Genomic DNA, 25707 nt, shown 5'->3' on the forward strand with positions numbered 1-25707 from the left:
AGGCAGCTGGTCGATGTTTCTGGCTCTCTATCCCTCTCCCTTCCTCTCTGTAAAAAATCAATAAAATATATATATATATAAAAAAAAAATTACTTTAAAATAAAAAATAAGAAAATGCTTTCATATTATTATATAAAAATGTTACATTATATGTACAATATGATAAATATGTGATTGTGAGCGAACACATTAAAATATTAGCAGATTTTTCTGGAGTTATTTGTATTTTTTCAGTTTTCTACATATTACAATGTAGTGATCATGTATAACTCTTATGATAAATTGTTTTATCTGCAATCCTTTGTTCCCCTGAAAAAGGTCCAAACTAGGAGAAGGCAAGAATCCTGAAAGGGAAGACTTAGCACTGACGCTGCTTTTGTCCTGAGGAAGGAGCCGGTCCAGAGGAAAAAGCTGAGAAGCTGAGCAAATCCTCCTCCTACTCCAATCCAGGCTATTGATTTTTTTAAAAATGAAGGAACCTCTTAATTGTTTATATATTTAATTAATGTGATACCTGGGAAAAAGAGACTATAGTACAGAAGGGTTTATAATTAAGAGCAACATTCCTCTGCCCCACCCTCCCCTCCCGTCTCACTTCCCCTCTCTAAGGCATTCACTTTCTAAACAGCTTTTGTTTTCAGCTCTTGTGGTTACCTCCTCCGGAACCCTAACCCTTGCTGTCGTTCCTCTAGCCCAGGGGTGGGGAACATCTGGCCTGCTCCGTATAAGGCACACAGAGTCATTTGGTCTGGCCCTGCCAAGGCATTAGGGTGAGTTAATGAAATGTTTGCCCAAATAGAGCAGGCTAATTTTTAAGCTGATAATTTTGAACGGCCCTCAAATGATGTTATAAATATCCAAATGGCCCTCGGCAGAAAAAGGGTCCCCCCACCCCTGCTCTAGCCAGTCACCACGTGACATTTACCTAATGAATGCCCAACTATGAAAGAGAGGCTTCATCTCATTTATGCCACCCCCTTCACTTTATCTTGCCCCAAATTTTGCTATAATACTGGTTCACCTATTCAATATTTCTGTAACTTTAGATAGAACTTTTGACCACTCTCTCCCCTCTATGTAAATTAGCATCTCAAACCTTCTGTGTACTCTTCTTTTATTTTTATTTATTTACTAGAGGCCAGTTGCACGAAATTCGTGCACAGAGAGGGGGGGTGTCCCTCAGCCCAGCCTGTACCCTCTCTAATCTGGGACCCCTTGAGGGATGTCCGACTGGCCGTTTAAGCCCGATCCCGGTGGAATCCTTCCGGGATCGGGCCTAAACGGGCAGTCGGACATTCCTCTCACAATCCAGGACTGCTGGCTCCCAACTGCTCACCTGCCTGCCTTCCTGATTGACCCTAACTGCTTCTGCCTGCCAGCCTGATCACCCCCTAACCACTCCCCTGCCAGCCTGATTGATGCCTAACTGCTCCCCTGCCAGCCTGTTTGCCCCCAACTTCCCTCCTCTGCCGGCCTGGTCACCCCTAACTGCCCTCCCCTGCAGGGTTGATTGCCTCCAACTGCCCTCCCTTGCAGGCCTGGGTCCCTCTCAACTGCCCTCCCTTGCAGGCCGGGTGCCTCCCAACTGCCCTCCTCTGCTGGCCATCTTGTGTCCACATGGGGGCAGGATCTTTGACCACATGGGGGCATCCATATTGTGTGTTAGAGTGATGGTCAATCTGCATATTACTCTTTTATTAGATAGGATGTACTTTATTATATCAAGATGAACATATACATCCTGTCCTGTTCCCTAACCATATTTAAGTCTATATGTTGATGCCAAGTGTTGTAGCTAATCAACAGTTAATAAGTTTCCTTCCCCACTTGGAATGCTGTGACTCTTGTGCAATCCTAAGGAGGATGTTTACTGCATTCAGGCAAATGGATTATTTTTTTGGGTAGATTTTATCAATTACTCAAAATCATGTGACAATTTCCTTTGTTTTACATATAACCTTAGCTCTCCTGTATAATCTTTCCCCTGGAGTTTCTAAGCCCCTTTCTCCCTTTTTGGTTGAGAAGTAACATTTGTGTTCTTCACTGCCATCAATAAAATATTTCATTTCTACCCTGGCCAGTGTTGCTAAGTGGTTAGAGTGTTGGCCCCACACACCAAAAGGTATCGGGGCCAAGGGTGTGTACCAGGATTGCAGGTTCGATCCCTGGCCCCGGTTGGGCACATGTAGGAGGCAACCAGTTGATGTGTCTCCTTCACATTGATGTTTCTCTCTTTCTTTCTCACCCTCTGCACCTAGGCTCCCGCCTCTCTCTCTCTTAAAAAAAAACAAAAAAAAAAAAAAAAGAAGAGTCCTAGCTGGTTTGGCTCAGTGGATAGAGTATCAGCATGCAGACTGAAGTGTCCCAGGTTCGATTCCAGTCAAGGGCATGTGCCCAGGTTGTGGGCTCCATCCCCAGTGGGGGATGTGCAGGAGGCAGCCAATCAATGATTCTCTCTCATCATTGATGCTTCTCTCTCCCTCTCCCTTCCTCTCTGAAATAAAAAAAATATATTTAAAAAATAAATAAATATCCTCAGGTGAAGATTAAAATAAATGAATGAATATATTTTAAAAAGCCAAGCCAGTGTGGTTCAGTGGTTGAGCATTGTTCTATGAACTAGAAGGTCAAAGCTCAATTCCTGGTCAGGGCACTGCCCAGATTGCAGGCTCCATCCCCAGTAGGGGGCAGGCAGGAGGCAGCTGATCAAATGATTCTCATCATTTATGTTTCTATCTCTCTTTCCATCTGAAGTCAATAAAAATATATTTTAAAAAATATTTAATTTCTTATTCTTTATACTAGAGCCCCAGTGCACAAAATTCATGCACGGGGTGTGTGTCCCTCAGCCCAGCCTGTACCATCTCCAATCTGGGATCCCTCTCACAATCCAGGACTGCTGGTTCCCAACTGCTCACCTGCCTACCTGCCTGATTGCCCCTAACTGCTTCTGCCTGCCAGCCTGATCACCCCCTAACCACTCCCTTGCCAGCCTGATTGACGCCTAACTGCTCCCCTGCCAGCCCGATCACCCCTAACTGCCCTCCCCTGCCAGCCTGGTCGCCCCTAACTGTCCTCCCCTGCCAGCCAGGTCACCCCTAACTGCCTTCCCTTGCCAGCCTGGTTGCCCCTAACTGCCCTCCCTTGCCAGCCTGGTTGCCCCTAACTGCCCTCCCCTGTAGGCCTGGTCACTCCCAACTGCCCTCCCCTGCAGGCCTGGTCACACCCAACTGCCCTCCCCTGCAGGCCTGGTCACTCCCAACTGCCCTCCCCTGCAGGCTTGGTTGCCGCTAACTGCCCTCCCCTGGAGGCCTGGTCCTCCCCCAACTGCCCTCCCCTGCTGGCCTGTTCCCACCCAACTGCCCTCCCCTGCTGGCCCGATGGCCCACAACTACCCTCCCCTGCCGGCCATCTTGTGATGGCCATCTTGTGTCCACACGGGGGCGGCCATATTGTGTGTTGGAGTGACGGTCAATTTGCATATCACCTCTTTATTAGATAGGATTATTTGGGACCGATTTTTCTTGACCTTGTTACAATGGGCACAAACTGCTTACTGGATGTGCTGCATAGCTGTGTTTCTGGGATTTCTTCTCACCGGACCCTCAGTCAGTTCCTTTGTTTATGGTATCATATGATGTGCACTCACTTTCTTTGCCTTCTAGTCTCCAGAGTTGCTGATATTAATCTGATGCCAGTTTGGTTTTGGTTTCTGATTTTACTTTCCAAAACTTTCAGGACCATCAATAAATAGGTCCAAATAAGCCACTGTGACATAAAAATTATTGAGCAGAAGAAATCTCAAGCACAGACCCCCCAAGGAATTCAATCAACTGTCATAAATCCCCTCCCTGGGAGCAACCAGGGATGACTGATCTTATCATCGAAGATCCACATCTAAACAGACACTGTCACAAAAAACGCTATCTTCCTCCCATCTGTTCTCCTAAGAGCCTATTTACCTTTCCAAAAAAATCTTCTGTTTTCCTTAAGTGGTCTTTCTCCCCCTCCCCTTCCCTTCAGGTGGTATTTAAGCCCCAAAGCCTAACCAACCCTTAAGAGTTACATTTTTTCCGTGAACTCCCTTATACACATGATTAAATCTGTCTTTTGACAGTTTAATTTGCAGGTCCCCTCCACTACTAAACCTAACAGGGTAGAGAAAATTTTTCCTCTCTAATATTTCTTTCTTTCTCTCTCTCTTTTTTTTTTTATAATAAAGCTTCTTTCTGATATTTTGGAATATTTGCTTGCTCTCATTTCTCTAATCTTTTTAAAGCCGTTTTCGTAAATATATTTTTATTGATTTCAGAGAGAAAGGGAGAGGGAGAGAGAGATAGAAACATCAATGATGAGAGAGAATCATTGATCGACTGCCTCCTGCATGCCTCCCACTGCATGCCCCCCACTGGGGATCAAGCCGGCAACCAGGACATGTGCCCTGACTAGGAATCGAACCCATGACCTCCTGGTTCATAGGTCAAGGCTTAACCACCAAGCCACACCAGCCTGGCTCTCTAATATTTCTTTACTCTTGGTATTCTTTTTTATTTTTCTTACTCTTGGTATTCTTTTTCATTCTTTTTACTTTTGTTTTTCTTTTCTTTTTTTCTTTCTTATTCTTGGTATTACATCTCATAAAGCATTTGATTTGGCATTCAGTGGGCATTTTAATCTGAAGGCCTTTTCCTTTTCCGCTCTGGGAAATTTCCTTTATCATTGGTTTAATAATTCCCTCTATTTCCTATTTCAAAAATTTTGTCAGATTTCATATCTCCTAAGAATAGATCTCTATTTTTTCCATTTATTTTTTGCTCAGGTATTAGAAGATTTTCTAGACTTCGTCTTCCAACCTTTCCACTAAATTTACTGTCAACCATTTAAAAAATTTTATAGTGCTTTCTCAGTCGTTTTTTCTTTTCCAAAACATTCTATTATTATTGAAGTCTTTGTGAAGATACTAATTAAGAGTGTCCTCTCCTTTCTCCCCAAAGCTATTGCCTACTTACTTAGCTATCTCTGTCCCCAGGGTCAAATACTCTATTTGGTCTTTCTCTTGATTGTCCATTTATACTTAATCTTCAGGACCAGGTTAAACTATTTAGTGGACTTCCTCTGTTATTTTATATCTAGGTCTATGTCCCCCCAAATTCCTTCCCTGAATGGGGATATTCAGTCATTAGGTTTGCTTTAGAATAAGTAGGTAGGACCAGACTTTAGGTGGGTTGGGTGCCCCCACCCACCATGCTAACTCAGCTGCTTTTCTTTCTTTTTCTTTTTTCTTTCTTTCTTTCCTTCTTTCTTTCTTTCTTTCTTTCTTTCTTTCTTTCTTTCTTTCTTTCTTTCTTTCTTTACTTTCTTCCTTCCTTTCTTTATTCTCTCTCTCTCTCTCTCTCTCTCTCTCTCTCTCTCTTCCTTCCTCCCTCTCTCTCTCTCTTCCTTTCCTTCCCTCCTCCCTCCCTCCCTTCCTTTTCTTCCTTTCTTTCTCCCTCTCTCTTTCTTCCTTAAATTATTTTTTAAAAATATATTTTTACTGATTTCAGAGAGGGAGGAAGAGAGAGAGATAGAAACATCAATGATGAGAGAGAATCATTGATCAGCTGCCTCCTGCATGCCCCCAACTGGGGATCGAGCTCGCAACCCAGGCATGTGCCCTTGACCAGAATCGAACCTGGGACCCTTCAGTCCACAGGCCCAGGCTCCATCCACACAACCAAACCGACTAGGGCTCAGCTGCCTTTCTAGTCCTCAGGCAGTTCATTTATTTTTGTTTTAGAATCAGGCTGGTATTTGATGCAGTTCTTTGGTGGGCAGACTCTTTTTAACTGCCCCCTCCTATTTTTCCTATTTTGGGCTCCCCTGATTTCACTCCCAGTCCCTGGGTCCAGACTTCAGGCCTGAGGCCTACTGATAAGGGGTTTTGCCTGGTTGATAGTCCCTCCCTTGCTTTAACTCTCTCCTACAATTAATTTACCATCGTGGTTTACTGCGCTTCATTCCATTTGCAAATATGCTTCCATCCATTTCCTCAATCTAATGATGGTCTCTCTCTGGTTCTCTATGCCATTGCAGATTTAATTCCTCAGTTTATTTCCTTATTATTATTTTAACAGAGCGTCAAGCAAAAAAAGAAAAAAGATACTTATGCTCAGGCCGCCATCTTGAACTCAAAGTCAGCTAACGGGTAATTCTCTAAGCAAGTTATATTCCACTCAGATGAAACTGTATAAGCTTTATTTTATTTTTTTGTATGAGAACTCCTTATCTTAGTGACTTATAAATTCTATAAAAATAATTAGCATAGCCCTGGCCAGTGTGGCTGTTGGTTGAGCACCGTCCCATGCACTGAAAAGCCGGTTTGAATCCAGATTGTGGGCTCGATCCCCAGTCGGGGTTGCATGCAGGAGGCAGTGATCTATGTTTCTCTCTCACATCGATGTTTCTCTCTTTCTCCCTTCCTCTCTAAAACTCAATTTTAAAAACACACACCATAAAGTGTTTCTTTCTGGGGAAAAAAAATCGGCATAATTCATAAAAACCGATTTTCTTTTGTTAGTCGAAAAAGGTTTTATCCTGAAGCCCTTCACTTCTATAAGAAAATAGACAAGAGAATTCTTTAGATGTTCAACTTCAACTGATATAAGGCAAATTAAAAAAAAACAGATCACTTACCCAAGAAAATGTCAACCAGCATATTCATGGTAAATCTCCCACAAGGACCTACGTGTTTTCTATTTCCCATTCCTTGAGATGAACTGTGTTCTTGGACAAATCTTACAATATTTTTCACATCGTCAGTCACATCTCGTGTCTTATAATCCTATGAATAAAAAGAGATTACCTTTTATGATAATTAAGATGAGACCTAGATTGCTAAGGTTTACTAACTAGTAGTGTCACAAATCAACCGTTTCCACACCAAAATCTAAGTAAGTTTCACATGTTCATTCTTTCCTAAGTTCTTATATTAACCTTGTGTCTAGAACAATTAGCACTCTACTATATCTATTTTATTACTGCTTCGAAGACATACATCTTGTCTTTCAATGACCTGACAGTACTCTAGAGGTAAGAATATTCTTAGAAAACAAAATACCCTTCATCACCCCTAGAACAGTGGTCTGTTATGTACTGGCTGGTGACTTCTGAGATGGAAAACATGCAAATTTATGAGTTTCTAATCTCTTTTGGGTCTTTGGTGCCACAATCTCTCTTTTTTATTATCTCCTGTCAGTTCCCTTCCTCATATTCCCCTTGGCTGACTCCAAACGCTGCCTATTTTCTAAAGCCCCCATTACCATACGCTCTCTCCGCCAGTTCTCCAAACTAGCAATCTAGCCACCTGTGCGTCCCCAAAGCTGGGTCCTGCTTCTGTGCCTCTGTACATGCAGCACCCCATTTCCTAATCCTTGTTCATCTGCCACATTTCAACAACCTGAGGATCAACAGGATTCTCGTCTTCCACGAACACTTGGTAGTGATTTTGAGGCTCTATCTAGAATCATCGGGACAGAGTGCCTTGTCACTCTCTCCAACATCATTCCTGTCTTGCTTCCTGTTGACTAGGACAGAGGCGATCCTCCCGCACCTTGGCCTTCAGCGTCTTGATCTCCTCTGCTCCAGTGAGCCTGTCCTCCACGTACGTCAGCAACTCATTCCCGTGGTCACACCTCCTACCTTTCCAGCTCACATCATCTGGCATCCAACAATCCTCATCCTCAGATGTTCGCCTAACTCGGCTTGAATTCCACAGACCCGTGGTCGGCAAACTGCGGCTCGCGAGCCACATGCGGCTCTTTGGCCCCTTGAGTGTGGCTCTTCCACAAGATACCACGGCCTGGGCGAGTCTATTTTGACGAAGTGGCGTTAGAAGAAGTTTAAGTTTAAAAAATTTGGCTCTCAAAAGAAATTTCAATCGTTGTACAGTTGATATTTGGCTCTGTTGACTAATGAGTTTGCCGACCACTGCCATAGACCATCACTATCATACTACCTTTCATACACCCTCAACTCCTTTGCCCTTAGGCCATGTCATCACATTGCCTGACAGGACACATTAGATGATTACATGCAGTGCTCCACCATCCATGTCTGCACTTCTGTAGCTGAACTTGGCTGGAGAAACACTTACACTGATAACCATGCTGACTGTTGGCACTTTCAATACATGGCCACAGACCTCAACTGGACGCTTAACGCTGCCAGGTCATCTCCATACATCCTTAGCCCATCACTCCTCCATTCCCTTAGAACCGTAGTCAGCAAACCACAGTCCATGAGCTATACGCCTGCTTTTGTAAATCAAGTTTTACTGGAACACAGCCATGGAAAACCAATGCATTTATTGCTTATGTCTGCTTTGGGCTAAAAATAGCAGAGTTGAGTAGTAGTTGTGACAGAGGCCGTGATTCTAAGGCCCAAAAGCTTAAAATATTTACTCTCTGGCCTTTTAAGATAAAGTTTACTGACCCCTGTCTTAGATGACTATTTTACTCTCTCCTTTCTGTTCAATCCCTTCTCATATCCTGTCAGCTGACGACCTTGCTTCCTACTTGAGAAAACTGAAGCAACCAGGGAAGATTGCACCAACTTCCTCCACTACAGCTACTGCCAGCACCTGCTGCACATTTTCTCATCCTTCCGCCTGTTATGACAGGTGAACTACCCAAGCTCCCGTCTGAAGCCAGTCTCTCTACTTCTACTCTAGATCCCATCCCCTCTGCCTACTCAAGGACATTGCTGCAGCAATTCTCCCCCATCCTTACATACCAAATGGTCATCCTCTGGAGGCAAATTCCTATCCGCACACAAATGTTTATTTCTCCTGTCTTTTCTTGACTCCACTTCCCCTGCCAGCTACTGTTTCATTTCTCTGTTCATCTTTCACACAAAACTGGAAAGAGTCCCATATATTCACTGCCTCCAATTTTGCGCCACCCTACTGAAACTAGTCAAGTCACAGTCACCATGGCTCCTGCAGGGCCAATGGTGAAGTCTAAAGTCCTAATCCAATGGTGAATTCTCAGTCCTAACTGTACTTGGCTTAGCAGCAGCATCTGATCACTACTTAAGCACTCCCTCCTCCCTGAAATACTTAGTTTCCTTGGTTTCCCTCTTATCTCACTTGTTCTTTCTTGGTCTTCTTTCCTAGTTCTGCTTCTCAATCTCTTAATGTCCCGGGACTCAATCTTTGGTTTTCTTCTCTTCTGTCTATAAACTTATATCCCTGAAGATTTCATCTGCTCTTATGTCTTTAAATAACATCTATAAGTTAAACACCCCCAAATGTATATGCATCACCAGCCTCTTCTCAGAATTTCTGGATCTAATGGACATATCTAACCCAATACACCCCAAACGGAATTCCTGATCCTTCCTGCCAGACTGCCTTATCCAAACATCTTCGCTGAGGATCACTCCATACTTTGAGTTACGCAGCTCTCCAGCTGCTGCTCTGGCCTGCCACGACCTCTTTCCTGACTCATAGCCCTGCTCACCACGTGGGCTCCTTTTTTATCCCTCAAACGCACAAGCCTGCCCCTACCTGAGGGCTGTTGTTCTTGGCTTCAGCCAGGAATGCCCACATCCAGAGAGCTGCTCAGCTAACTCTCTTCTTCCAAGTTTTGCTCAGACGTCATCTTTACAGTAGGACTTCTCTGGGCCACCTTATCTAATACTGCATCCGGCATCCCATCCATTAGTCCTGACTCCTTATCATGCTGTGCATTTCGCCACAGCCCTTACCCCTTAACATGTGCTTGCTATGTGTCTTGTTTGTACTCAGCCTCCTTCTGCTAGAATGTAAGATCCTCAAGGGCAGGGACCTTTGTATTTTGTTCTGTGATGTATCCCAAACTCCTACAACAGCGCCTGTCACAGAGTAGGCACTCAACAAATATTTGTTGAATGAGTGCCCTGATTAGCAATGTCTACAGAGTTGGGTGCGGTGGGCGGAGATGGCCATGAATCCAGATTGCACCCCAAGAGAGACTCAGTCACCTCTGCTCTGGCTAGTGCTGCGTGTCTAGTTGTAACCGCTCTGATCACATATAGGTCTATCTCCCCTCCAGTCTATGAATGGGCCCCACCACGCTCTTTTGTGAATCCCCAGCAACTTACCCAGACATTGAAAGTAACATATCAAATGAGAAAATGCTCTGTAAACTGTAGACATTAAGACACAGCATTACCATAATAGGTACAATCAAGTACTTGAATTTGACAATCTCCCAAGGTTATTTTTAGGACAAATGATAGCAAACTCAACTAGAAGTTATTGCCACTATTCTTCATAGTTTTTAAAAAATCAATTTATAGAGTCATCTAATTGATCTGAATTCACACACACAGGACTCCAGTTATCACAACTCTTTTGAGAATGAGATCTTTAAATATAGATTAGAGTTGAATTGAAAATATTCTACCTGCTCACTTTGGATTTTTTGTATAATGGTATTTCTAAAGTATCCTATAATTACTAGTGCACGTATATAATAACCCCAGTATTTTGGATAGGCCCAGTATATTTTTAAGGGCTTCTAATTCTAAAGATATTCCATAGAATATTAAAATGTTTCCATTCCAAATTACTATGGGAAGGAAGCAATCTTTCCCTTGTTTAATTCCTTAGGGGCCACTATTTTCATCTAACTTTTTTTTTTGGTAGCAAAGACAGTTTTATTGATTGAGAAGGCTTATCTCAAGAAGATGGGAAAAGTAATTCTTAAATCCATCTTTCAGCTAACTTTTCTATATCAAGAGGAGAAAAATGTTTTTCCATTTTACCTTTGTTTGACAGCAATTATCACAAGAAACTTCTGAGTGTTTCTTACAAAAATCAGGATTAAATCCAATTTCACCAAAGTAAGCCAAAAGCTGTATTCGCCTGCATTCTGTTATATTTTCACAGTAATGTACCATACTATACAAATTATTAAAGTGAGTCTCTTTTGTATGATGGTTTCCATCTTTTTCCACTAAAAGAAAGGAAGAACATAGCAAAAAAGACTTATTAGAGTAGAAAAACAAGAGAGTATCACAGAAATAGTTATAATACATTCATGTTACTTTAAATATTAAATGAAATAATTATTAATAGCATTATATATCAACATGACATTCTATATTATAATTAATGGAATATTTATGGGCATCCCTTAAGATATTAGTTTTATAGGTATAAATGTAGATGGTCAGGAGTAGCTGACAATATTTTGCAAATCTTCATTATTCTCGATGATGATTTGCATGATATGCACATGATATTAAAAACTCCCATATTTATATAAGCATTTCTATTTTTCTGTAACTAGACCAAAAGTACCACAATGCCAGAAGTAGGATACCACTATCACGAGACTGAAGGGGGACTTACTCAGTATAAGTCTCTTCAGTCTGGTCACATCATAATAGGTATAGAAAAGCAGGCAGTGTGATATTTCCCCGTCTCTTCCAGCTCGGCCAGATTCTTGATAGTAACCCTCCACGGATTTAGGGAGAGACGCGTGGATCACAAATCGCACGTCGGGTTTGTCAATTCCCATTCCAAATGCAATTGTCGCACAGATAACCTGAGGTAAGAGCAAAAGCCTATTAGCCTCATAATGCATTAAAACGGTCATTTTAATAACAGATGCTCCGAAAAGCTTTCTCTTCTATTTTGTTTTCAGATGTACTCTATACAACAATCTAGTATCTTAACTTGGTCCCACTATGTAGCACAACTAATAGGAGATTTCCATATTGGCAATTTGCAGGTTTTTTTTTTTTTATATTTTATTGATTTTTCACAGAGAGGAAGGGAGAGGGATAGAGAGCTAGAAACATCGATGAGAGAGATACATCGACCAGCTGCCTCCTGCACACCCCCCACCGGGGATGTGCCCACAACCAATGTACATGCCCTTGACTGGAATCGAACCTGGGACCTTTCAGTCCGCAGACCGATGCTCTATCCACTGAGCCAAACCGGGTTCGGCGGCAATTTGCAGTTTTATTAAGACCCGAGAAGGTCAAGAGACGCTCGGTGGGGCAGGCATTTTCTTGTGTGGCTTGGTATTGCCACCTGAGGGAGCCGGCATCAATAGCAGCCACCTCTCAACGTGCTGTCACTGGTTGTTCTCTTAGGTTTTTGATGAGGTGCTGTGAGTGCCGCGCACACAGCCAGGGTGTCCCGGCCAGTGATCAGACACGTGCTGCTCAGCAGCTCAGGTGTTCCCAGGGCTGGAGCGTCGAGGTCACTGCTGCCAGCTTCTCTGATGATTCACCTGTTCAGTGTATAGCATCCGTTCTCCCAGTGACAGCAGCTGATCATTCAGCAGCTTCTTTTATTCATCAGTGAGTTTCAGTCAAAACGTGAGGTTTTTATCGAAACTCATGTGAGTAAAAGTCTGAGTTGCTTGTACCAGGGAAAAAAGACCGGAGACCCTCGATCTTGGCCTATGCAAATTACTTAGCGGAAGCAAGGCGATAGTTAAATTTCAGGAGCTTGAGAAATCAGTGTTTAGTAAAAAAATCACCTTCAAGAATATCCATTTCCTTTGCAAATTGAAGGCCTATTTAACCCAGACAAAAACATTGTATCTCCAGGCAAAATTACATTATATAAATAAAGCTAGTTTTAAAAAATTAATTGCTACTGCAAAACGGTATATCAAAAGCAAATGAACTACCTGGCAGCCAGACTGAGGCTAATGACACGATCTCAGTAACCAGAGAAGGGAACTGAAACCTATGGAGCACGCGGATGGCAAATGGGGACAAGGACATCCATCAGTGCTGGGAACGGCAGCAGCCTGCAGGCTAGGTCCGTGGTCCATCTAAATTTATGGCACTTTGATCAAAGGCAAATCTCCTTGGAAAGAGGAAGTCTACCGTAGCCTCTAGTGGTGGAGAGCAGGTAGAGAGACTGGGGAGCAAGATGTCCCAGCCCACAAGCCCACAGGGTGTGGTCCACAAGGTTCCAAGAACCCTGGCTGGGCGGATACATGACTCAAGGCCACAGATGACAGCCAACTCTTTCCGAAAGCCTTTACCTGGGAAACTGGCTTTGTCTAGCTGTTACTTCCTTCTTATTTCTGTGGTGCTTTTAAAACTTCAGGCTATAATCGTTTCTTTGTGAAGAAAAACAACCCAGTTCTATTCTAATTCACAAATCCAACAAGACCAAGGCTGTCCAGCTTGTGCCCTGACTGTAAGGATTAGCTCGTCTGAGAGTAGAAAACAATTAGATTAAAAAAGAATTTTAACCAATTTTTTAAAACCATATTTTTATCAAAGTGTTTTATATTTATTATATATACTAGAGGCCCGGTGCACGAAATTCGTGCACGGGAGGGGGGGGTTCCTCAGCTTAGACTGCACCCTCTCACAATCCAGGACCCCTCAGGGTATGTCTGACTACCGGTTTAGGCCCAGTCCCTGTGGGATCAGGCCTAAACCGGCAGACATCCCTTTTGCAATCTGGGACCGCTGGCTCCTAACTGCTTGCCTGCCTGCCTGCCTGCCTGATCGCCCCTAACCCCTCTGCATGCCTGCCTGATTACCCCTAACCACTTGCCTGCCTGTCTGATCACCCCTAACTGCCTCTGCCTCGGCCCCCGCCGCGTGGCTTCATCCGGAAGGACGTCCAGAATGACATCCAGAAGGTCATTTGGCTGTCTGGTCTAATTAGCATATTACACTTTTATTATTATAGATATATGCATGTATATTTTAGAATATTTATACTATGTATATATTTATTTATTTATATTTTAAAAATATATTTTATTGATTTTTTTTACAGAGAGAAAGGGAGAGGGATAGTTAGAAACATCAATCAGCTGACTCCTGCACACCCCCTACTGGGGATGTGCCTGCAACCAAGGTACATGCCCTTGACCGGAATCAAACCTGGGTCCCTTCAGTCCATAGGCCGACACTCTATCCACTGAGCCAAACCGGTTAGGGCCTATGTATATATTTTTAAATCCTCACCTGAGGACATTTTTTCCATTGATTTCTAGAGAGTGGAAGGGAGCAGGAAGCAGAGGGGGGAAAAAAAGAGAGGGAGAGAAAGAGAACAAAAAACATCTATGTGAGAGAGTGTGCCTCCCTACCGGGGCTGGGAAACCTGCAACCAAGGCAAGTAATTACCCTTAACTAGGAATCAAACCCCTTTGGTCTGAGGGCCGACGCTCTAAACACTGAACCAAACCAAACTGGCCAGGGCTATATATTAAGATTTAAAGAAGTTTAAAGAAATCGGTTTCTTTTTTTTCTTGTCTATTTTTTTATTCAATCTTTGTTGCAGTTGAGATTACACACCGTTGAATTCTATTTTTCACTATCTTTCTCCATCATGAACATTTTCATTATATTAAAAAACTAGAGGCCCATTGCAGGAAGATTCCTGCAAGAATAGGGCTTCCTTGGGCCTATTCGGAGCGAAGCAGAGAAGGGAGTGAGGCTTTCGCTCCCATCTCCGCTGCCTCGCTCCCTCCCTTCTCCGCTGCTGCAGCGCTTGGCTTCCTTCTACGCTGTCTTCAGTCTTCGCTTCTTCGCTCCGTGCCTGTGTATGCAAATTAACCACCATCTTTGTTGGGTTAATTTGCATACTCTCTCTTGATTGGCTGGTGGGCGTAACAGAGGGATGGTCAATTTGCATGTTTCTCTTTTATTAGTGTAGATTCTTTTTTTTTAAAAAAATTTATTGATTTTTTACAGAGAGGAAGGGAGAGGGATAGAGAGCTAGAAACATCGATCAGCTGCCTTCTGCACACCCCCTACTGGGGATGTGCCCGCAACCAAGGTACATGCCCTTGACCGGAATCAAACCTGGGACCTTTCAGTCCAAAGGCCGACGCTCTATCCACTGAGCCAAACCGGTTTCGGCTTAGTGTAGATTCTTCATAAACCATTTTTAATGGCATGAATGTAGTGCCATAAGGTTCCCAATCATTCTCTCAGGACATTTAGACTCTTTAGTAGTAAAAAGTTATTAAGGTATTTACCATTAACCCTTTGCACTCACTTGCTTTTTTCTCGATTCCTTTATTCTAATGCTAACCGTGTTGAGTCACACTCGACATCCGAGTACAAAAGGTTAAAGATCACATTGATGTCAATTCCATGCTCAAAATTCAGATTTGAGGCTCTTGATAAGAGCCCACCATATTGTTTTCCAGAAAGGCTGTCATGAACACTGCAGGGACCTGCCTCTTTCAGCACTGTCCCCAACAGTTAGTAAAAGTTTGTGCAAGAGGTGAAAATGATCTCTCACTATTTTAAATTTGAATTCCTTTGAATATTAGCAAAGTTGCACTTTAAAGAAGCATTTGATTTAGCCTTTTAGTTTTTCCTATCCAATAGTCTCTTTAAAAAAAAAAAAATATATATGTGTATGTGTGTGTGTATGTATATACATACACACACATACACATATATTTTTTTAAAATTGATTTCAGAGAGGCAAGGAGGAGAGATAGAAACATCATTGATCAGTTGACTCCTGCACGCCCTCTACTAGGGATGGAGCTTACAACTTGGGCATGTGACCTCGAACAGAATCGAACCCAGGACCCTTCAGTCCGCAGGCCAACGCTCTATCCAGGTGAGCCAAACCAGCTAGGGCTCCAATAGTCTCTTGATGGCCTATAGGGCAATTTATTAAGACTCATGTTTTTTTTTTTTTTTATCAAATTTTTACAAGCTCTTCATTTTGTTTTATTTGCTGAAAATATAATTCCTAGTTTGTTGTTGCTTATAATTTTATTAATAGAGAAGCACCGAGCTCTTTAGGTATCATTTCTGTGATTACTTAGTTTTGGGCTATTTTTAAGCGTAGGTTCTCTTCTACTCAAAATTCATTTAAAAATACCAACATCTTTATTTACCTGTAATTAATTTTGATACAAGGATCCAAAATGATATCAGTAGAATAATCTTCCCTTCCTCATTAATTTTTAATGCATTCTTTATTATATACTAATTTTATATGTTTTCCGGTCTGTTTCTGGATTTGTTTCATTGATCTGTCTATAATGTTCTTATACAGCCAGTGTTTACATGTTATTATTTTCTTGCCAAATTCTTTTAGTTATCTTCACTTGAATATTCTTCTAGGCAAACTTTAGAAAACATTTATCAAAGGAAAAAAAAATACTAGAAATTTGATTAGTTAAATAAATAAATTGATTTGAGAAGATTGACATCTGTATTTCAGTGAAGATAAATCAGTGATCTATTTTCTGAACGTTTACATATGTGAAAATGCCTTCCTGTTGTTTTCAACATAAGTGATATTGAGCTGGGTATGAAACTCTCCAGTCCCAGTCTTCCCACTTCTGATTCTAAAGAGTCTACTCCTGTTTTTTTAAATGTATTTAGTGAGACATTCTCAGGCATGTCTGTTTTCTGTTCTTTGTAGAGTAAATCTTGATGAATGTAATTTTTTAGGTTTGTAAATCAAAGTGGTGAACTATATCGACATGTAAGTTTTCCCCCAGTGATTTTTGTCTTTTAAATTTGATACATATTTACTTATAGTACATCTTAACTATCCTGATTTCTTCCTTGGGTACACTTATTATTTGTAAGCTAAACCCCTATTCCCTGTCACCAACAAGTATCATATTTTTTCTTTTCAATTTCCACCTGTTTTCTTTTTCTTTCACATTCTTAAGTTTTTTTTACAACATCATTGATTCAAATGTCTGCACTGAGTCAGATCATTTGCATCTTAGACCACTTCTTTCTGAGGATACTAGGCTGATATCCTCTAAGATATTCTTCTGTTCCCCCTTAGAAAATAATTTTGAGAGATATTTCTCCTCCATATCTTGAGGGTAACGGTTTCTTTTCCTGAGAGCTGAAAAATTCATAGGCTACAAAAAAAGCATGAGTCATTTTCCTGAGATTCACTCTTGCATGGATACAATGAAAAAGACAGATAATACTAAGTGTTGATGAGGAAGCAGAGACATTGGAACCTCATAGATTTCGGATGGGAATGTAAAATTCTATAGTTTACATTCCCATCCAAACAAAATCTAACACACACATTTATTCACAATAGTCTACCAACTGATGAATGCCTAGCAAACTGGTAAAGTCATACAACGAAATATTATCTGGCCACAAACATGAATGAAGCACTGATACATGCTACAATGTCGATAAAACTTGAGAACATGTAAGTGGGTGGAGGGGGGAAAGGGGACAATGAGGGACATCTGTAATAGTGTCAACAATAAAAAAACACATTATGATAAGTAAAAGAAATGAGTCACAAAGAACACATTCTGGCCCTGGCCGGTTTGGCTCAGTGGATGGAGCGTCAGCCTGGGGACTGAAGGGTCCTGGGTTTGATTCTAGTCAAGGGCACATGCCTGGGTTGCGGGCTCGATCCCCAGTAGAAGGCGTGCAAGAGGCAGCGGATCAATGATTCTCTCTCATCATGATGCTTCTACCTCTCTCCCTCTCCCTTCCTCTCTGAAATCAATAAAAATATATTTCAAAAAAAGAAGAACACATTCTGTATGATTCCATTTATATAAAATGTTCAGAATAGGAAAATCTATAGAGACAGATTAGCAGTAGCTGGTAGATTAATGGCTACCAGGGAATGGAGGGTTGGGGGAGTAAGGGGTGGCTGCTAATGGGTATGGGGTTTCTTTTTAGGATGATGAAGTGTTCTAGAATTAGTGGTGATGGCTGCATAACCTTGTGACTATACTAAAACCACTGACTTGTAAACTTTTTTGAAAGGGTGAATTTTATGGTCTTGAGTTAATCTCAATAAAAATTGTTTTTTTATTTAAGAAAGAAAGCAACTTTAGAAGTCTTTAAAAATATTTTTTTCTATTTCAGTCTTATTTTGATGGCTACTACTTACGATAAAAACAATTTTCATTTATGTAAGCAAGTTTGCTTATATACTATAAAAAAATTACTTGTTTATCTTTAAAAAATGTCACCTGACAGCCATCCTGGTTGATCCACTGGTGCTGTACTTCGTCTCTGGCAGAATCACTGAGGCCAGCGTGATAAGCAAGAGCGGGGAGACCATTCTTCTGTAAGGTGTCAGCCATCGTGTCACATTCTCGCCTGGAGAGGCAGTAAATTATCCCTGAATCATCTGCCAAGAAATGAAGATTTGTAACATAAATAACAGCACAATCTAAATCATGTTCTTTGAAACATATGAAACATAAATAGACCTCCATAGTTTTCTTAAAGTAGGTAGAAGAATGCAAGCAAGGAGAACTCACGTGCACTGAAAGTGTCAGGATTTGACCTTTAATCCTGTCCCTGCAAATGACTCCTGAGGTGGGCCTGGACACAGCCCGGGCACTATTTCACACTGGCTAGAAAATGGGAAGACACCCTTACACCGACTTTGTAGAAAACATAGGGCAATATGTATCACAGAGCCCCAGAAATGCTTCTATCTTTTGACTCAGTTTCCTTTTAGAAAAGGAATCTAGAAAATAAAGCGGTACAAGGACTTACGCAAAAAGTTTTATTCGAATTTGAAAAATTAGAAAAAATTTAATGGCCAAAACTAGGTGGCCTCTTAAGACATGAAATTATAAAATAATATACAGTACAATTATCAAGTATTTTCTATGTTTTTAAAAAGTCATGAGAAAATGCTCAAGATATAAAACAGATTAAGGGTAGAAACACAATACACACACACACTACTATATAGTATGCTAATGGAAAGAAAAATGCACTAAAAAATTAATGGAAGGAAACAAACCAAAACAATAACAGTGACTTGTCTTGAGGTGGGGTTTGTCTTTTGCTTCCTTCTTTTTGTTGTTATCTAAATGTTCTTCAATGAGCATGTAATACATTTATTGTTGTTTTTATGTATTTATTTTTAAAATCAGAAAATAAAGGTATTAAGAAAAAGTCATTTCTCTGTGTCAGAGCCAAAGGCATTTACACACTATTATGCTATTTATACTAGCTGCCAGGGAGAGGAGGGCCTGGAGAGGGAAATCACTGACTTTTTCGTGGTCCATCATTGCACTGTTTGATTTCTTCAAACCAATATGTAAATTAAGATTTAAAAAATGAAATAAAGATGCCTAACAAAAAACTTCTCCATGGAAAGTGGGTTACATGGGAAACGACCATGAATCTCAGAATCTCACTTTAATTATTACACTTGGGAGAACACACTGAAACAAAGACCTGCATAATTCATACACAGATAGAAGCCAGAGTTAAGACACTGAAACCATAGATTACAAAATAGAGACGTAGGAGGAAGTATTTAATATTTTTTTGTTAGGGTCTTTTTAAAAACGTATTTTTTATTGTTAGGGTTTATTGTTATCAAACCGAATGAGATTTCACAATATGCAGAACTGAAGGAGTTGAGATATTCTTCTCTATAAATAGCAAATCAGTGCTATCATGAGAAATGTTTAATATGCAATCTTATATATTCTATTGTGGTGCTAAAAAGACATGTATTGATTACTTCTAGACATAATTCATCACATGGCTGTACTCACGTGGGTGATGCTTCCTGATCCATTCTAAGCAATCAAATGCTACCTTTTTAGGCTTTTTTGGGAGCACGTAGTATTTCAGATTATGTCTGTTAAAGCTCATGGTAAACCTAAAAGAAGTCCCAAACATAAAATTTTGTTACTAGGAGAAAATAGTTTTAGCCACCTTCAAAAATTAAATGCTGATTTTCCACAAAGCAAACCTAATTACTGAGTTGTGTTCAATTGAATATTGCCGCTAGCAGCTTACATCATAGAACAGAGCAATGGAAGGTGGGTTAGGGGGTTAACAAAATGAATGGTGACAGGGAGGGAGTGTCTACGGGACTAGATGACAGGGAGTTAGAAGGACTGTGGAAGAGAACACATGCAGGTAAGCCGAGAGCCCAGTCTCCGCGATGAAGATGGCTAAGAGCAGAGAGGACTAAAACATTATTTAAAAGATTAAGAAAATCAGCTCAGCCAATGTGGCTCAGTGGTTGAGCATCGACCTATAAACCAGGAGGTCGCGGTTCGACTCCTGGTCACAGCACATGCCCGGGTTGCGGGCTTAATCCCCAGTGGGGGGCATTCAGGAGGGAGCCAATCCATGATGATTCTCTCATCATTGATGTTTCTATCTCTCCCTTTCCCTTCCTCTTTGAAATAAGAATAATTAAGAAAAAATATATACTAGAGGCCCAGTGCATGAAATTCGTGCATGGGGGGTGAGGGGTGATCCCCTGAGCCCAGCCTGCACCCTCTCCAATCCAGGACCCCTTGGAGGACATCCCTCTCACAATCCTGAACCACTGGCTCCTAATCGCTCACCTGCCTGCTGGCCCCTAACTGCCCCCTGCTGCCGGCCAGGTCGCTCCTAGCTCCCCTCCCCCCCCGCTGGCCTGGTCACCCCTTACTCCCCCCACTGCCAGCCTGGTCTCCCCCAACTGCCCCCCCCACCCCCCGCTGGCCTAGTTGCCCCTCACTGCCCGCCCTGCCATCCTGGTCACCCCTAACTGCCCCCCCTGCCATCCTGGTCACCCCCAACTGCCCCCCCTGCTGGTCTGGTCACCCCCAACTGCCCCCCCTGCTGGTCTGGTCGCCCCCAACTGTCCCCCCGCCAGCCTGGTCACCCCTCACAGCCCCCTCACTGGTCTGGTCACCCCACACAGCCTGCTTGTTCAGTTGTTTGGTCGTCCCTCACTAACCTCCCTGCCAGCCTGGTTGCCCCTCATTAACGCCCCTGCCCGCCTGGTCGCAGGTAGCCATCTTGTGAGGGCGTGAGGGTTAATTTGCAAATTACCTCTTTATTATATAGAATATATATACACAGAAAATCATAAGAGAAAACATATACATTTTCAGGCCACCAACGTTCCCAAATTTTGACTGTGTACATGAGGAGCTAATTGCCGGGCAACAAAAGGAGCGTGGACCATTGTACTTTGGCTCTGCGCCCCGGAGAGAATGTGGGTGATGCTGAGATGTGCTCTTCTCTCTCTGGTCTTTTGCCCTTGGTATCCCACTTCCTCAGGAAGCTCTTCCTCTCCGTTATCTCCTCTCTTGTACTTCAGTCTCTTCTGTGAATTCTTCTCTTTTTTCTCTGAATACGTCCTATGATCCCCAATCCTAAAAACAACAAAAGCTTCCCCTGACCCGGTACCGCACGGCTGCCGGCACCCACCTTTTCTTTCCCTCCACGAACCACACACTCAGCTTCTTCTCCTCACTTCCATCCTGGCTTTCCCGTTACCCTTCTACCAAAATGGTTTTTGTCAAAGCTTTTACAACTCAAGAACTGGTACAGGATCCGTGACCTGCAGGGACCCTCCACTGCCCCCGGTTCCCATCTCCGCAGGAAGGACACGTTGAATTTAGAGCACAAAGCCCTCCCGGTGCCCAGGCTGATGGGGAGGAGGCTGCTATTCAAGGGTGTGGAGGTCAGAGGGAGGCAACCACTGGCTTTCTGTGTTTGTATCCAAATCCAAGCTAGCTGGGTCCAGGATTGGTTGCCATCGGTAGGATAAACGTGTTTAGTTTTAGAACTAAATGGTGTCTTGCTTGGGGAGGGCAGCCACGCCCCTGAAGGGACTGCTGTTCAGCTAAGAAGGCCACGCAGGAGGCAGCCGTAGCCTTCACCGACATCTGTTTTGTGCGTTGGTTTTTCAGACCGCATCCTCTCTGACCTCTCCGTCACGCCACATTGGCTATCCTGGCTGAAAGCCGATTAGCTCTCAGTTTCACATTCCCTTCACCTCTCTGATCCCCCCATCTCCATCTTTTCTTCCTTCGCTCGCTCCCTAAGTGACAATCACCCCCGAAATGCTAGGCTCTTCTCTTCTTCCCCTGCATTATCTTCTTCCGGGACCACGCTTTCTTTAAACTGCATCCAAATACCATTCCCACCACTCCCAACTTTTGCCTCCAGCTTAGACCTTTCTTCAGATTTCCAACCCATAATCCAACTTCTTTCCACACAAATGGTCTAAAACCGGGCACGCATGCCCCCCCCAGGGAGGGGTCACAAAGACTTTCTAAAAGCACAAGAGCAAAGACGATTTTAAAGGAATCGATTTCCAGGTCCTCCCTTCTCCATTTTCACATGTCACTTTTGCTAAAAGACTCATCTGAGAATGCGCCTGCAGTCGAGGCATCCTGCTGATTTCTCCTGCCCCAATTTTTTTTCTTTTACAATTGTCCTCTCACTTTCTAAAAACAAACAAACGAACCGAATCCTACTTTTGCCTCCTTCTGAACTTTACTACCGTGCACTGCTCCAGATGCAAACACTTCCAGGACATTAAAAAAAAAAAAAAAAGTCTAGTATGGGTATAGGTAAAACTTTCTTTAGTCAAAGAAACAGAAACCATTGGTGAAGCTTCATGTTTGTTAAGTGTTTTACATATTTCTGTTAAGGGTAGGGTATGACATCAGGAATGAAGTATTTCAGCCTCTATTGGAATGCTCTGGTTTCAGATACAGAGGAAGGTGGTGGGAGTGAAGATGATTTTTACTTTATGACCGTGCTTCTTCCTTCATCCCTGAAAACTGTCAGAGAATGCATTACTCTGAGTCAAAACCATCCCTCTTATATCACTTGTACAAGACACTCAGAGCTTTCTTTTTTTATTATTTTTTATTTAAAAAATATATATATATTTTATTGATTTTTTACAGAGAGGAAGGGAGAGGGATAGAGAGCTAGAAACACCGATGAGAGAGAAACATCGACCAGCTGCCTCCTGCACACCCCCTACTGGGGATGTGCCCGCAACCAATGTCCATGCCCTTGACCGGAATCAAACCTGGGACCTTTCAGTCCGCAGACCGACGCTCTACCCACTGAGCCAAACCGGTTTCGGCCAGAGCTTTCTTTTAGTGCTTGAAATGGCAGAGCATGTGTAGCAAGCAGATTGTGGCAAAGAAGGGGGCAGATAAAAGTCTGGTATATTCAAGGACTGATTTGACTGTTCTCAGTTCATTACTTATAATCATTGCCACAGCAAAAGAAACTGGTCTTGATAGAATTATGGCATTAAAAAAAATTGCTCAGGCTTGGCCAATATGGCTTAGTGGTTTGAGCATCATCCCATGCACCAGGAGGTCACTGGTTTGATACCTGGTCAGGGAAAAAGCCCAGGTTGCTGGCTCAATCCCCAGTGGGGGCCATGCAGGCAGCCAATCAATGTTCCTCTTTCATCGATGTTTCTCTCTCCCCCTCTCCCTTCCTCTCTCTCTAAAAATCAATAAAAACATATTTTAATAAAAAAGAATGGCCTTATTGCCTTTTCCTACATTTTACACCACACTTTAATATTAGAACAATGTTTCATGTATTACAAAAAAGTTGAGCCTGGCCAGTATGGCTCAGTGTTTGAGTGTCAACCCAGGAACCGAGAGGTCACTGGTTCGATTCCTGGTCAGGGCACATGCCAGGTTGAAGGCTCGATCCCCAGTAGCAGGAGGCAGCCAATCGATGATTCTCTCTCATCACTGATGTTTCTATCTCTGTCTCCCTTCTCCCTTCCTCTCTCTGAAATCAATAAAAACATATTTTTAAAAAGCTGAGTCAAAAAAGAAGACAGTAGCAATGCTGGTGGGAATGTAAAATGGGCAGGCACTTTGGAAAATAGTCTGGCAGTTCTCAAAAGGTAGAAAATAGAGTTAGCACACAACCCAACAATTCCATTCCTGCGTCTATATCCGAGAGTCAGGAAAACACAGGTCCGCATAAAAACTTGTATGTGAATGTTCATAACAGCATTACTCATAATAGCCAAAAAGGTAAACAACTCCAGTGTTGACCAATCTATACTAATAAAAGGGTAATATGCTAATTAGACCAGGAGACCTTCCAGACGTCCTTCCAAAGCCATGGTGGGTGGCAGGACTGAGGCAAAGGCAGTTAGGAGAGAGTAGGCCAGTGGAGGGGGGAAGGGGGGCAGTTGGGGATAAGCAGGCCAGCAAGGGGGGGGGTTCCCCAGTTGGGGGTGAGCAGGCCCGCGGGAGGGGGGGGAGCAGTTGGAACAAGCAGGCAGGCAGGCAGGTGAGCGGTTAGGAGCCAGTGGTCCTGGATTGCGAGAGGGATCCCAGATTGGAGAGGGTGCAGGCTGGGCTGAGGGACACTCCCTTCCCCTCACCCCCCCCATGCACGAATTTCATGTACCAGGCCACTAGTGAATAAATAAAATGTGATATACCCATAACAATGGAATATTCTTCACCAATAAACTTTGAAAACATTATGCTAAGTGAAAGAAGCCATATTGGATGATTCTCTTTATATGAGACTAGAGGTCCCCGGTTGCCTGTAGCCACCCACCCCCGGTTCCCAGGCTGGGGGCAGACCCCTGGTGGTCAGTGCACATCATAGCCAACTGGTCGTTCTGCCGCCTGGTCGAGTTGCATATTATGCTTTTATATATATATCCAGAATAGGCAAATCTAAAGACAGAAGGTAGATTGGTGCTTGCCTCAGGCTGTAAGGGGGTGTGAGGGGAAAGTGGGATTGACTACTAATGGATATGGGTGTTTTTGCAGGGTGAGGAAAACATTTTAAAATTGATTGTGGTGATGGCTGCACAACTCTGACTACTAAAAACCACTGAATGATACACTTTAAATAGGTGAATTGAATGGTATGTGTATTATATCTCAATAAAGCTGATATATTCAAAAAACATTTGGCATAAAATCTGAAATTTTTATTTGTGGCATAGAGAAATGTTTACTAATTTAGTCAAACAGACTACTTTTACTAAAAATAAGAAAATGACATCATATTAGGACAGAAAGCTGTAGATCCCAAATCCAATTAAAACCAAAACAAGTATCTCTACAGCAAATAGACGCTAAACTCCAGCAGATGGGCCGCTAACTAAAAGCAGCATTCCCACAATTTGTTAGAATGAAAAAGATAAGTCTGTCTGATTTTATTACATAGAACAAATCTGACATGGCCTGCTGGAAAGCAGTATGTTTGGAATTAGCAGATATTGTAGTTAGAGGCAGTTCTCATCAATTGATAAATGGGTAACGGAAATGTGGAATGCCCCCAAAATGGAAGATTATTCAGCCATAAAAATGAAGGAAGGATTGACACAGGCTACAACATGGACGTCCCTTGAGAACATTATGCTAAGTGATGGGGAGTGACTGCTTAGAAGCACTGAGGTCTCTTTTTTGGATGATGAAAATGTTCTGAACTTAGATTTGGGGGATGGTTGAACAATTCTGTGAACATTCAAAAATCCCAACTGAATTTTTAAAAAAATATATTTTATTGATTTTTTACAGAGAGGAAGGGAGAGGGATAGAGAGTTAGAAACACTGATGAGAGAGAAACATCAATCAGCTGCCTCCTGCACACCCCCACTGGGGATGTGCCCGCAACCAGGGTACATGCCCTTGACCGGAATCGAACCCGGGACCCTTCAGTCTGCAGGCCGACGCTCTATCCACCGAGCCAAACCGGTTAGGGTAAACACAACTAAATTTTAATCTTTAAATGGGTGGATTTTATGGCATGTCAATTATATCTTAATAAATATATGACTTTTTTTTTTTAAAGAAGTTTGGATTTGATTGTATTTTCACTAAAGGAGTTGTTGCCATTAAAATAAAAAATATTATCAGGTCCAGGGTGTCAAACTCATGTGATTTTAAGTGATGTGTTAGGAAATGGAATCAATTTGTGCTCAGCTCTTGTTGCTTTTGGAAC

The 25707-nt window shown here is 42.4% G+C and overlaps 1 protein-coding gene and 1 long non-coding RNA gene across 3 annotated transcripts in view; one reads left to right on the forward strand and one right to left on the reverse strand.

Annotated features, from left to right (window-relative positions):
• Window positions 1-25707, reverse strand: part of BLM (BLM RecQ like helicase) — a 66618-nt gene that overhangs the window by 12307 nt on the left and 28604 nt on the right. For both annotated transcript variants that reach the window (XM_054713408.1, XM_054713407.1), the window contains exons 12-16: window positions 19512-19618; window positions 17958-18118; window positions 11375-11570; window positions 10786-10976; window positions 6673-6820 (exon numbers count right to left, since the gene is read on the reverse strand). In XM_054713408.1, coding sequence (XP_054569383.1) covers window positions 6673-6820; window positions 10786-10976; window positions 11375-11570; window positions 17958-18118; window positions 19512-19618 — 803 coding nt within the window. The remainder of the gene's footprint in view (window positions 1-6672; window positions 6821-10785; window positions 10977-11374; window positions 11571-17957; window positions 18119-19511; window positions 19619-25707) is intronic.
• LOC129148366 (uncharacterized) lies at window positions 697-7787 on the forward strand. Its single transcript, XR_008555429.1, has 3 exons — window positions 697-770; window positions 6114-6184; window positions 7567-7787. It is a non-coding gene; the product is annotated as an uncharacterized LOC129148366 (long non-coding RNA).

The sequence above is a fragment of the Eptesicus fuscus genome, chromosome 25, assembly GCF_027574615.1.
Source record: "Eptesicus fuscus isolate TK198812 chromosome 25, DD_ASM_mEF_20220401, whole genome shotgun sequence".
NCBI classification, from domain to species: domain Eukaryota; kingdom Metazoa; phylum Chordata; class Mammalia; order Chiroptera; family Vespertilionidae; genus Eptesicus; species Eptesicus fuscus.